The sequence below is a fragment of the Rhinoraja longicauda genome, chromosome 18 (genome assembly GCF_053455715.1).
Source record: "Rhinoraja longicauda isolate Sanriku21f chromosome 18, sRhiLon1.1, whole genome shotgun sequence".
Lineage (NCBI taxonomy): Eukaryota > Metazoa > Chordata > Chondrichthyes > Rajiformes > Arhynchobatidae > Rhinoraja > Rhinoraja longicauda.
In genome coordinates, this window is record NC_135970.1 from 31,265,338 (window position 1) to 31,279,919 (window position 14,582).

Here is a 14,582-nt window from a genome sequence, read left to right on the forward strand (position 1 = left end):
AGCATCTGAGGAGAGAAGGAATGGGTGACCGAACGTCACCCATTCCTTCTCTCCTGAGATGCTGCCTGACCCGCTGAGTTACTCCAGCATTTTGTGTCTACCTTCATGCTTACATGTCTGTTGTGCAGCTGCAAGAATTTAATGGTTCCGTTGTGGAACTTGACTACCAGCTCGAAGCCAGTCACTCCTGATGTACAAATAAATAGCACTGTTCAAAAGGATGATTGAGTATTTGGAAGGAAAGAAATTGCATTGTTCAGTTTAGTTTATTGTCACCCTGCACTGAGGTAGTGAACAGCTTTTGTTGCATGCTAACTAGTCCATTGCACAAGTCAGCTCGACTATTCAGTTATCATTAATGTTTAATTTTGTAGACGAATAACTGAAATGTTGCTGCATTGCAAACAATAGACAAAATTACAGTTAACATGTTAAATGATCGAATGGCCTAATCCTGCTCCTTTGTTTTATGATCTATGATCTGACAAGTAAATATACAGAAGTAACATTTGCTTGTTCTGGATTTTTACTTGTAAAATCATATATCATAAAACAGGAGCAGAATTAGGCCATTCGAAATGATATTTGCTTGTTGCATTAATTTCAGAAAATCACAGAATTGGATAATGGTTTCAAGTTTGGAGGCCATTCTGTCTGTCTAGTCCATAAATGCTCTATGTTGAAGCCACCCAACTAGTTCCTCCATTCACTCCCCATTGCCCTGCAAATTATTTTCTTCCAGATATTTATCCAGTACTCTTTTGAATGGTAACATTTCTCTCCTCTACTACCTTTGGCAATGAATGCCAGAATCTAAATGCTCGCTGTATAAAGAAAAACTTCATTTTACTTTTAATTTTTTGTTATTCACCTTCATTCTAAATTTCTTGGTTCATGGCTCTTCTGGCAATAGACATACAATGCCTACGTTGAACATAATAAAGATAAATAATCTCTGCCTGATCCATATCCTTCTATACTCTGCATATCCATGTGCCTATCTAAAAGCCACTTAAATGCCACTATCGTATCTGCCTCCACCACCACCTCTTCTCCGACCACACAATTTAACCAGTGGTGGTGAAAGTTTTGTAAACAATAGGCAGGTACAGAATTGGCAGTCACTTGGAGAAATGTGGATGAATTAGAGAACACTGGTATGGATTTGTTCAAGGCAAATTAGACCTCACTAATTTATAGAATTTTTTGCATTAAGTAACGCAAAGGAAACAATCTCGGAGGAAAATTCGGTTGGACAGTTTAGATTTAACATTATTATGACCGTTACAATGAGGGTGATTTAATTTTGATGTTTATCCTGGCTGCGATTGATGTAAAACTAAGTATTCTGAGCACCAATAAAGCATCCTCACAAGAGACAAGACTTGCAAAGTGACCATTATTAAAAGAAATTAAACAATGCACATTCAGTGGCATCAACTGTTGCTGAAGCTGTGAAACACAAAAATAAAGATCCCCCCCTATTATTAGAATCATAGAGCCATACAGCATGGAAACAGGCCCTTTGACCTAACTTGCCGACGCCGACCAATATGCCCATCTACACTTGTCCCACCTGCCTAGGTTTGGCCCATATCCCTCTAAACCTATTGATGACTCTCTCTGTACCTGTGGTTGTCCAAAACATAAGAAGCATTCCAGAGTTTCACATCACACAGAACACACATTCCACTAGCCTGAGGTGCTCTTACGCACCTCTATTTATTACCTTAACTCACAGAGAGAATATAATTAAACTATTATTTAATAATAATTATTACTATCAAATTACTTGCTGTTTTCACATATCCTGGAACTACTTTAATTCCCCGGCTCTTTGTTTTTTTCCCAAATGGTTGTTTAAACTTGCAAGGAGTTTGTCTACACATTCCTTTCAGTAATTGAAACTTTGTATTCTGCCCTACTTTATATCAGGAGAAAAGGTGTTTAATTGTTAAATATAACAAAAATAGAACAATTACATTTTTCCTTGCACCAGCATAACAGATCTGTAAAAACAGTACTCATAGGTAACTCAATAAACAGAAGTCCAATACATTAAAAATAATAATATTAGTGCAAAACAAAAGTCGAAGTCCCGATTGCAACCATGCAACCAAGACAGTTCATAGTTCTTATATTAGTTGATGGGAAGAAACTGTTCCTCACCCTGGTGGTCACAGTTTTCAGACTCCTACACCTTCTTCCCGATGACCGGCATGAAATGCGAGCGTTGTCAGGATGCTTTAGGTTCTTGATGATGTAGGCTGCATTTCTGAGGCAACATCTCCAAGAGATCTATTTGATGGTGGGGAGATCAGTCCCATTGATGGACGGCCAAATTGACTGGGCCTCCATTTCTCGCTCCATTCTTTCCCTTCTTTGCACTTTATATTTTGCTATTTCAGTATATACTTGGACAGTATAAGTCCTCCTTCGTCACAATCATTGCAATGAAGGGCAATTTAAGCTTGATTAACTATAATTCCTCATGACTGTGATTGACATGAAATTAGGTCGTCTGAACATTCATGTAGCATCCTTGCAAGACACAAGGCATGCTCAGAGAGAATCATTAAAATAATTAGTATAAAAAGAACTTGCAGATACCAGTTTATCAAGGAAAGACAGAAAATGCTTGAGCTCAACGGGTCAGGCAACATCCCTGGAGAAAATGGATAGGTGGTTTCAGTTCGGGACCCTTCTTCAGACCCACAGAGGCGGAGCAGTGACAGAGGGTCTCACAGTACTCCTGTCGGAGAGAGAACTTCTTCATTGTAGGCAGTCTGAAGAAGAGTCACAACCCAAAACATCACCTTTCCATGTTCTCCAGGGACGCTGCTTGACCTGCTGATTTACACAGTATGTTGTGTTTTTCATTGAAATAATAAAACAGGTTCATAGATGCCTTATAACAGAAAAGGATCTACCCCAACCTTATGCTCCTTCCAGCATCAGGTCCTAACTCTGCAGGTCACAGCTTCCACAAGCACATGTTCAATACTTTGCAATTGTGATAATGGCTTCTGGTTAAGCAGTTTTTCCAGCACTTTGTGTTTTGAACCAATTTAATTGTTATCACCATCCCCATCTGAAATAATTTATAAAGGGCATCACCATGCAATCAATATAATTAAAGTTCGGGTGTTATTGGGGTCACACAGTACAGGAATAAACTGTGTCCGTGCGATATCGGGTTTGCATTTGGCATCCCTCCTTCCCTTTCTGTGCCAACCATCGAGTACCTCCCTTTGGGGCAGCACAGTGGCACAGCTGCTGCCTCACAGCGTCAGAGACCCAGGTTTGATCCTGACCTCAGTGTTGTCTGTGTGGAGTTAGCACATTTTCCTTGTGCTCTGGTTTTCTCCCATATCCCATTCGGGCAGATTCCAAGTTTCAGCCTTCCTACGGGTGAAAAGTTCTTCCTTAAATCCTCTGAAATTCCTACTCCCTTAAAACAATGCTCTCCATTCAAATGCATTTTCCTTTATTATACTTAAATCAGATTACCCCCCACACACACAATTTTTCAGCTGCAAAGCAAGATTCACAGTATGTCATCAGAAGTGATGCACACTCCATCTTAGGCAGTCTGAAGAAGGGTCCTGACCCAAAACGTCACCATAACATCCACATTCTCTAAAGGTGTTGCATGACTCGCTGAGTTACTTCAGAACTTTGTATCTTTTTTGTAAACCAGCAACTGCGGTTCCTTATGTCGACATCCTGGCGAATCCTGCCCTGTTTATTAAATCCTCTTCACAATAAAACTATAGGTTTAGATTTAGGTTTATTATTGTCACATGCGCCGAGGTACAGTGAATAGGTTTGACACCGTTAATAATCAAGAACCTATCAATCTCCGCTTTAAAAATATGTAACTTCAAACTCAAGTACAATAGAGCAAAGGGAAAGATACAGAGTGTAGAATATAGTTCTCAGCATTGTAGCGTATCAGTTCCTTAGACAAAGTCCAATTTCTTTAATGGGGTAAAGGTGAATCGACCCAGTCAATAGTCATTACTCTTGATAATATATTACATTACACATAAGACATTGCGATGTATAGTACTTGGATAAATATATATTAAGGCACAAAAAGCTGGAGTAACTCAGCGGGACAGGTAGCATCCCTGGAGAGAAGGAATGTGTGATGTTTCGGGTCAAGACCCGTCTGCAGAAAGGATAAAGGCAGGCAGAGTAATGAATGAATCTCCAAGGATAACAGAAATAGCGTTAAAGTCAAAACACTCAATGTTGTTTTTGCCAACTGAGCCTTTGCAAAGACCTTCTCAACAAATTCCAGTTTGCCTGTCTGTCTGTCTGTCCTCATAAAACCCAATTTATATAACCAATTAGCAATCTCTAGTCCCGTAACAGAAAGTTGTATGTGTCCCCTAATAAAGCAAAGATTCGGAACAGCTTTTTGACTCAATGGCGATTGTTACCCAGGACATGTGTTTGTTTGGCGCGTTACGTGGTTGTTTTCAAGAAGTAACTCATTCATAAATCAGTCGGCAACAACGCGTGACATAAATCTGTGTGCAACACCAGCGGGAGTGATGTCAATCCTTGTGCAACGCTAATCTGTAGATTTTTCTCTAGAATTTAATTTACAATGAATTAGTGAGCCACACACAGGTAAGCAAGCCATGATAGGTCACCCTTCAACTTTAGTATTTCCAGGGATCACCAACCAGCCACGGAATGAGTGTTAGTCGCTTGCAGAGTATTTTAAAAGGAGCTTGTGAACTCGTAGCAGGACGAAGCTGGCTCACAAATGGGATAAAAAGATGCATCAGTTTTACTTTCAAAAGGAAGCAAGGGCAAATAATGGAGAGGAGTACAAAGGAGTCCTTTATTATTATCTCACAGAAGTCCTCAGATGGACTGGGTATACAAGGAACTGCAGATGCTGGTTTACGAAAAAAGACGCAAAGTGCTGGTGTCACTAAGCGGATCAGGCAACATCTCTGGAGAATATGAAGAGGTGATGTGCCTATTCATGTTCTCCACAAATGCTGCCTGACCCACTGATATACCAGCATTTTATGTTTTTCTTCCCATAGACTCTACCTATCCCAGCCCTCTCAAAAATAATACATCTGAAGACTAAAGTTTGCAAAGTAGCAGTACTGGTGTCATCTTTAATAGACAACACTCTAGCCACACGGGCACTTGGACAGCTATGATTTTAGAGAGAGCATTATTACCACCCTGAACTACTTAATAGATCATTCCCAGTGGGAACAGTAATTGATTGATTATTCCAGTTGCACACGTGACAAAGAAAGTACCATTGAAATACCACTGAAGTACCACTGAATAAAGTACCAGTTTGCTGCACAGGTTTCTAGTAAAGACGAGGGAGATTCTTGTCATTTTACTTGCTTGAGATCAGCAGCAAGTCAAGGGTATTTTGTTTTGTCATAGGTGCCGACAACAGAACAATGATATTTTTACTTGTGCAGCTTAACAGGCCTATAAATGCAATACACACAGATAAAATACAATATTTTTTTAAAAATCAATTTAATAATTGTAATATTAGGTAACCATAATAGTGCAAAAAATCAAAGTTTGTAGTGCAACCAAAGATACAGTCCATAGATCATAGTTGCTGAAGTTAGTGTTGTGTAGTGTTCAAGAACCTGATGGTTGCTAGGAAGAAGTTATTCTTGAACCTGGTGGTCACGGTTTTAGAGCAAAATGAGAGTGTGGCCACGGTGGTGTGGGTCTTTGATATCATTGGCTGCCTTTATGAGGACTCTTAAGTCCCCCTTAAGAATCAACAGCATTAACATTGCCCATTCCCTACTAGACAAACATGATTGAGGAATAATGTAACAAGGCACTAAATTACTTGAGTAAGACACAAAGTCCTGGAGGAACCTAGTGGAGGGAATGGACAGGTCATGTTTCAAGTCAGGACACTTCTTCAGACACTTTCAGCCTACTTCAGTATGAAGAAGGTCCTGACCTGAAACGTCACCTTTCTATTCCCTCTCCTGTTGCTGCCTGATCTGTTGAGTTCCTCCAGTACTTTGTATTTTGCTCAAAATACCAGCATCTGCAGTTCCTTCTTTTATCTCCACTAAATGACCAGAGCCGTGTTGAAAAATCAGCAAAGCAACAATGATTAGGTGACTTGCTTATCATCCACCAGAAGCGGTTGACCATTTTGCTGAAGTCCTGGATGCGAAAGACATCTCCTAAAACCACAAAGACGCAGAGAAAAGATATCTAATGCTTTAATGAGTTGAGTCCTAATAACAAGGACTGAAGATATTGCTTTGCTTCGATAGGGGCAGCCTTGACCTAAAGCAGTAACATTGTCCATTTGTTTTAATAAGTAAATCCCTGACACCAAGGGCTGAAACAATCTACAGCATCCTCGTTCTCTGGGGAAATTGGCACTCATACTGTTCTTATCCCTTGTGTGTTGGTAGTCCATTCACGTATGGCTTCCCACTGCATGCAACCCCTGAGCATAAACGACTTCCTATATACCGTGAGGACCCAGGAATTAAATTAGTGGATGGGAATGGTACATATACATGCACCTTATCTGGACAGGAATAGGGAGTAGATAAGGGAGGCATTCTAGACACGCTTCGAAGTTCACAGGCAGGAGAGATTGCAGCAAGAGGGGGAATGAGATGCAAGAGAGCTAATTGTACAGTTCGGGTTTCCAAACCAGGCCGTGATGCAACCAGTCAATACACTCTCTACCGTAAACATGTAGAAATTCTCAAGAGAGTATTCATCAAAAAATCGAATCTCTTCAATCTTCTAATAAAGTTTAGACGTTGATGGGGTTTCCTCAGTGAAGGAGAACCCCGTTTGATTTAGGAATCAAAAGTATACTCACTTTTGCAAGAAGCATCTGCTCAGAAAACAAGCAGTGACAGCAATGGAATCAATAGGCATGGATTACCTGCTCTCATTTTATTGTATGTTTCTTTGGACAGTATACAATCTAGCCCCAAAATATTTTACCAACTAATTCATTCCATTATAATGTATGTGAACATCACCTTGATCTTGTTCCTTATTTTTCATTCTGCTTTGAGCTAATCACCATTTGTAGGATTCAAATAAGTTCTTTGGCTGCAGAGAGAAGCTGAAAACTTTATTATTAATTCCTCTAAATTATGAATCAGAGTATGGGGATGAAAACAAGCAACTGCAGTTAAACTTAAAACTCATTTAGTCAGAAGATAAAAACATTTAAGGGATGACCTCAAACTTCGTCGCCTGTTCAATTCAGAAACAAGGGCTCAACCTTGGTGCTTTTAGACCATAAGACCATGAGGCAAAGGAACAGAATTAGGCCATTTGGCCCATCGAGTCTGCTCAGCCATTCGATCACAGCTGATCTATTCTTCCCTCTCAACGCCCTTCTTATGCCTTCTCCCTAGAACATTTGACACCCTTTTTTTGCATATATGAAACGATACGATAGAACTTTATTCATCCCCAGAGGGAAATTGGTCTGCCAACAGTCATAACACACAACAAGGTACACGAAGACTTGAAATTAAAATTAAATTAAAAGTGAAAAAAAGAAAAAGACAAGCGACTGTTGGCTGGCTGACGTGTGCACAGCACCTTAACCGGAACGAATGGACAAACAAATGAACACAGGCTTATCCCGTGGGCAGAGGATTCTAAAACTAGAGTGCCGAGTGCCCCCCCCCCTCCCCCACACCGGGTCCTCCTTTGTTCTCTCACCGTCCCTCAAGGCAGTCCCCCCACGCCGAGTCCCCCGTTGTTCTTTACGGTGGTCCCCCCACGCCGGGTCCCCGCGGGTCAATTGCGAGGCCCCACCGCAGCTGTCGAGGCTCTCGCTGCCTCCTCACTCCATCAGGCTACCAGATGTTAAAAACAATCCAGAGATTGAGTGTGTCAGTTTAAATACGGAGTCAACCAGCAAGTGAAAAAAACATTATTATTTAATAACTAGCTGAGAAAAAGGACAAGGGTGACATTAAATGTAATGCTGAGTCATCTGAATGAAGTCACAACTGCTGAAATAAGCTGCTATTTCAGGAAAAATAAAGCACACAATCTATCTGACAATATGCAGTAAAACACAAAATGCAAGAGGAACTCAGCAGGTCAGGCAGCATCTGTGGAGGGAATGGATAGACGATGTTTTGGCTCAGGACCCTTAGAATGTAGAAAAGTACAACACAAGAACAGGCCCTTTGCCCACAATGTCTGTGCCGAACATGATGCCAACACCAACTCTTCTTAGCCTGCACATAACCATATCCCCCATATCCACACACAATTAACTTGTTTTTTCTTGTTTATTATATAGTTTACATAGTACTATGTTTACATACTCTGTGGTGCTGCTGCAAGTAAGAATTTCAATGTTCTGTCTGCGACATATGACAATAAAACACTCTTGACTTGATATCCATGTGCCTATCCAAAAGTCTCTTAAATGCCACTAGCGTATCTGCCTCAACCACCAACTCTGGCAGCACGTTCCAGCCACCCACCACCCTCTGCATAAAAAACTTGTCCTGCAGATCGCCTTTAAACTTTGCCCCTCTCACCATAAAGCTATGTCCTCTAGTACTTAATTTTTCCATCTTGGGAAAAACTTTCTGCAGTACTATGCAGTACCCGTTGTCGAACTATTAGGAGACAGTAGCATGAGGGTCGAGGTCAATTGTTTTCCATTTCAAACAATAAAAATACAAAAATTACTTCCATGTGAGATAATGCAGGAATAACATTATATCAAGTCCTTTTCTTTTAAAGGGCAACACTGCCTCCTAGTCTTTGAAAATGTTATTGCAATTCACAGACAGGCTTTCGACATGAGTGTTAGAAATTCCACTGCAGAGAATGGCTTTGTGTTTGTAACCTATGACCACTAACACCATGTAGAGCTGGTGGACCATGTGTTAATCGGTCAACTGTCATGAAACAGCCTACATCTTCTTGACCTTGTTCTTTATCGATATAGCGCAGAGACTAGCCCTTCAGTCCACCATCCCACACCGACCAACGATACACTAGCACTATCCTGCACACTAGGGAATTGGCTTTTACCTAAGCCAATTAACCTACAAATCCATACGTCTTTGGAGTGTGGGAGGAAACCGTTGTACCTGGAAAAAACCCACGCAGTCACAGGAAAAACGTACAAACTCCATACAGAAAGCACCCACAGTCAGGGTCAAACCCAGGTCTCTGGTACTGGTGCTACGCATTGTGCTGTCCCAATCATCTGAATGCAATGTTAGATGCCTTAAAGCAATTGAAGAAGGGTTCCATCCAAAAACATCCTCTGTCCATTTTCTCCAGAGATGCTGCTCGATTCCTCGAACATGTTGTGCTTTACTCAAGATTCCAGCATCTGCAGTTCTTTGAGTTCCCACTTCTGTCCTGTGTACTTTATTAGTGGTCCCCTAGTGTAGGCTGCCCCTGACATCAAATGGAGAAAACCTGATGCACTATGGAGTTTGAGACTGAAGATAAAAGGGTTCGGCTTAATACCCTTTGCCGGCCCAATGTGCTCATTGATGGCCAGAGCCTACATGATATGGGTACTGTAATGTCTACGTATTCATCCTTCCATAAGCTAGGGTCCTGTCCAATTCACCTCCAGCCCAATGTGGAAATCAGACATTGTCTATGGCACTTTGTAATTTTAGTTTAGTTTGGAGATACAGCGCGGAAACAGGCCCTTCAGCCACCCCATTCCGGCGCCAACCAGCGATCACCCATACACTAACATTATCCTACACACACTAGGGACAATTTACAATTTTATTAAGCCAATTCACCAACAAACTGTCTTCAGAATGTGGGAGGAAACCGGAGCCCTCGGAGAAAACCCACGCAGGTCACAGGGACAACGTACACACTCCATACAGGCAACACCTGTAGTCAGGTTCGAACCTGGGTCTCTGGAACTGTAAGGCAGCAATGCTCCACCATGCCACCCACGGAACCAATGTGCTACAATGCTGAGAACTATATTCTGCACTCTACTCTTCCCTTTTGCTCTATCGATTGTACTTGAGTTTGACTTGATTATATTTAGTATAGTATTATCTGATTTGTTTGGGTAGCATGCAAAACAAAGCTTTAAACTGTCTCTCAGTTCTCGGTACAATAATAAACCCAAACCTCAAGGATACCAATATATCTTGGCCTTCCTGGCTCTTGCCCCTCCCAATGCTGGACCTGAAGTTCAGAACTCACTTGATGTTAGATCTTGGGGCCAATATAAATCCAAGGCTCGGACCACAACTGAGTTGGGTTGGCATCAGGGACTTGTGTGGACCTGCAAGCAAGAGCTATACTGTCAGTGTTCACGTTGATCCAGTCTAGTCTCTGAACCAGTCAATAAACCTGCAATCCAGTACTTTGGTTAAAAAAGCAAGATATTTCATAACTCTTGAAATATCCATGGATTGCTTAAGCTAGTGATGACCCTATAATATCTTTGCAGATGTTCAGTTAGGTATAACTTTGTAACACCTATGCATGAATTAATTAAACGTGTTTTTATGTCTATATATTGGTTAAGTTATGGATAACCCTCCAAAACCTGAACATTTAGTTCAATTGGCAATACTACCGTAATGTCTGCACCCTAGTTAACAATGGTCTATTGTTGGCTGTGGACCTCATCCACTGTGAAGAGTGAGGCCACACGCAAATTGGAGCAACAGCACCTCATATTTCGCTAGGGCAGCTTACAACCCAGTGGTATGATTTTGACTTATCTCATTTCTGGACTATTGTGGGATCCACCTTTCCTTTATCATCAGTGTTGGCTCTGATTTGTTCTGTGCATTTACATACCTCTACTTTCCCTCTCCCCTGACTCTCAGACTGAAGTAGGGTTCTGACCCAAAACGTCACCTATTCATTTTCTCCAGAGATGCTGCCTGAGCCACTGAGTTACTCCAGCAGTTTGTATCTTACCTTTGGTGATATGTGTGTGCAGGCTGTCAGGGCTGTACACACCTGTAACATGTGTGCAGCTCAGTGTGTACCTGTGAAGTGTGAATCTGTGATGTGTGTGTACCTCAGTGTGTACCTTTGAAGTCTGTACCTCAGGCTGTCTTTGTAACGCGGACACTCGGCCCATCTCCCTGGCCCTGTCGCCAGCATTGACGTTGACATCTCGGGTCACATGACGGCGCCGCGGCTGCCGGAAGTGATGCCTGGCTTGCCGGAAGTGACGAGTCTCCGCAGGCTGAGTTGGAGTCGGGGGAGCCGAGCTCTCCCCGCAACTGGTGGCCCCGCGGACCCGGCCCTCGACTCCGTCGCCATGGACTTCGGCAGCATCATCAATAAGGCATCCGAGAACCAGGTCGATGGCCAGGTCCGGGTAAGTGGCCGCCTGCAAACTCCTCACACAGCCCCGGCCCGGGGAACCCCAGTGATCGCTCCCCCTTCCCGCTCCCCGGCCGGGGGAGGCCCCATGCCGGATGCAGCCGCGCCACGTTCTCCATACCTTGCTGCTCACTGACATGCCTGGGAACTTGCATTGCACCCTTTAAACACCCCAGGTAGTGCTACATTGCGCCCTTTAAATACCCCAGGGGAGATACATTGCACCCTTTAAACGTCCCAGTTGGAGTTACATTGCACCCTTTAAACACCCCAGGAGGAGTTGTATTGTACTCTTTAAACGCCCCAGTTGGAGTTACATTGCACCCTTTAAACACCCCAGGAGGAGTTGTATTGCACCCTTTAAACGCCCCAGTTGGAGTTACATTGCACCCTTTAAACGCCCCAGTTGGAGTTACATTGCACCCTTTAAATACCCCAGGAGGAGTTGTATTGCACCCTTTAAACACCCCAGGGAGAGTTACATTGCACCCTTTAAACGCCCCAGGGAGAGTTGCATTACACCCTTTAAACATCCCAGGGAGAGTTACATTGCACCCTTTAAACACCCCTGGGAGAGTTGCATTGCACCCTTTAAACACCCCAGGGAGTGTTGCATTGCACTCTACCCCAGTGGGAGTTGCATTGTGCCCTTTAAATGTCTGCGAGAGAGTTGCATTGTACTCTTTAAACGTACTGGGGAGACTTGCATTGTACACTTTGAATGTCTTGGGAAGAGTTGCATTGGACCATCCAGCCACTGACAAACTGGGAAAGTTCTAATACAGCCTTGACTGCAGGGAGAGTTACATTGCAGTCTTTAACCACTCCAGCTACACATAGCAGGCCTGTATAGCATAGTTATTCCAACCATTAACCACTCCAGCCAGTGACAGGCCCAGATAGAGTTGCATTGCACCCTTTAAACAATCCTGGGGTGAGTGGTATTCCAACCTTTAAACACCCCAGCTACTGACAGGCCTCACCGATAATTAGATTACATCTTTTAAACACCCCAGTCACTACAGGCCCAGGAAGAGGTACTTTGCATCCTGAACATCATGACTTGGATTCAAGAAGATAGCTTTCATCTTCCATCACCAACCTTGGTAGGAAAAACCCACTGACTCGCACAGCTATCTGGACTACACTTCTTCCCACCCGGTCCCCTGCAAAAAGTCTATCCCCTACTCCCAATTCCTCCGTCTACGCTGCATCTGCGCCCGGGATGAGGTGTTTCACACTAGGGCTTCCGAGATGTCCTCGTTCTTCAGGAATCGGGGCTTCCCCTCCTCCATTATAGATGAGGCTCTCACTAGGGTCTCTTCTACATCCCGCAGCTCCGCTCTTGCTCCCCCTCCCCCCACTCGCAACAAGGACAGAATCCCCCTCGTTCTCACTTTCCACCCCACCAGCCAGCGGATCCAACATATCATCCACCAACATTTGCGTCACCTACAACGGGACCCCACCACTGGCCATATCTTTCCATCCCCTCCCCTCTCTGCGTTCCGCAGAGACCGTTCCCTCCGTAACTCCCTGGTCCACTCGTCCCTTCCTACCCAAACCACCCCAACCCCGGGCACTTTCCTCTGCAACCGCACGAGATGCAACACCTGTCCCTTTACCTCCCCCCTCAACTCCATCCAAGGACCCAAACAGTCTTTCCAGGTGAGACAAATGTTCACCTGCACCTCCTCCAACCTCATCTATTGCATCCGCTGCTCTAGATGTCAACTTATTTACATCGGCGAAACCAAGCGCCGGCTCGGCGATCGCTTCGCTGAACACCTGCGCTCGGTCCGCATTAACCAAACTGATCTCCCGGTGGCCGAGCACTTCAACTCCCCCTCCCATTCCCAGTCTGACCTTTCTGTCATGGGCCTCCTCCAGTGCCATAGTGAGGCCCACCGGAAATTGGAGGAACAGCACCTCATATTTCGCCTGGGCAGTTTGCAGCCCAGCGGTATGAACATCGACTTCTCCAACTTTAGATAGTTCCTCCCTTCCCCTCCTCCTTCCCAGATCTCCCTCTATCTTCCTGTCTCCACCTATATCCTTTCTTTGTCCCGCCCCGCGACATCAGTCTGAAGAAGGGTCTCGTCCCGAAACGTCACCCATTCCTTCACTCCCGAGATGCTGCCTGACCTGCTGAGTTACTCCAGCATTTTGTGAATAAATCGATTTGTACCAACATCTGCAGTTATTTCCTTATAGGAAAAAGTAAGACTGTATCCTGAAATCATGCTGCTAACTTTGGTTGAATTATTGTGTGGCCTTTTTGAATGAGCTTGGTAAATATCTCTCACCACTCTGACGTTGAGTCTTTGTGGTATATTGGCTTTGTTAGGAAATTGGCTGATATGCAAGTATCAAGAGTCGAGTAATTGTTGAGAGATGACTAATGATATACTGTAAGGAGCTTTGGTGGAGAAGCATGTATTATATTTATCTATGATGAAGGTGGTAGGGTCATAATCCAGATTTATCTGTTCTAGTGACTTAAAATAAGGAATTGCAATCTGTATAGATCCAAGCTTTGAATTATAAATGGGTGAACATGTGGCAATCACTAAACTAAACTAAACAGGTTTCCATTGACACATGAGTGAGCCATCTGTTTTCAATCTAAAAAAGGTAAAATGTCAAGTACTTAATAAATGGTAGACCACTAGAAACAGTGGCACTTCGTTATTAATGGATCCATGTAAATCGATCTTTAAAGCATCATAGATATAAACGAAAATGCAACAGGGGAAGGTTAATGACGATAACATTCCATAGAAACATAGAAAATAGGTGCAGGAGGAGGCCTTTCGAGCCAGCACCCCCATTCATTTTGATCATGGCTGATCAGCTGCCATCAGTAACCTGTGCCCAACTTCTCCCCATATCCCTTGATTCAACTAGCCCCCAGAGCTCTATCTAACTTTCTCTTAAATTCATCCAGTGATTTGGCCTCCACTGCCCTCTGTGGCAGAGAATTCCACAAATTCACAACTCTCTGGGTGAAAAAGTTCCTTCTCGCCTCAGTTTTAAGGCCTCCCCTTTATTCTAAGACTGTGGCCCCTGGTTCTAGACTCCCCAACATTGGGAACATTTTTCCTGCATCTAGCTTGTCCAGTCCTTTTATAATTTTATGTCTCTATAAGATCCCCTCTCATCCTGCTAAACTCCAGTGAATACAAACCTAGTCTTTTCAATCTTTCCTC

At 43.3% G+C, this 14,582-nt stretch overlaps 1 protein-coding gene across 2 annotated transcripts in view; it reads left to right on the forward strand.

The window, feature by feature from the left end:
- The first annotated feature begins 11,227 nt into the window (after positions 1-11,227).
- The window catches only part of spty2d1 (SPT2 chromatin protein domain containing 1), a 44,526-nt gene continuing 41,171 nt past the window's right edge, over positions 11,228-14,582 (forward strand). For both annotated transcript variants that reach the window (XR_013548440.1, XM_078415441.1), the window contains exon 1: positions 11,228-11,368. Coding sequence is in view for 1 of the 2 variants with exons in the window: in XM_078415441.1 (XP_078271567.1) it covers positions 11,309-11,368 (60 nt within the window). In the remaining variant the exon portion in view is untranslated. The remainder of the gene's footprint in view (positions 11,369-14,582) is intronic.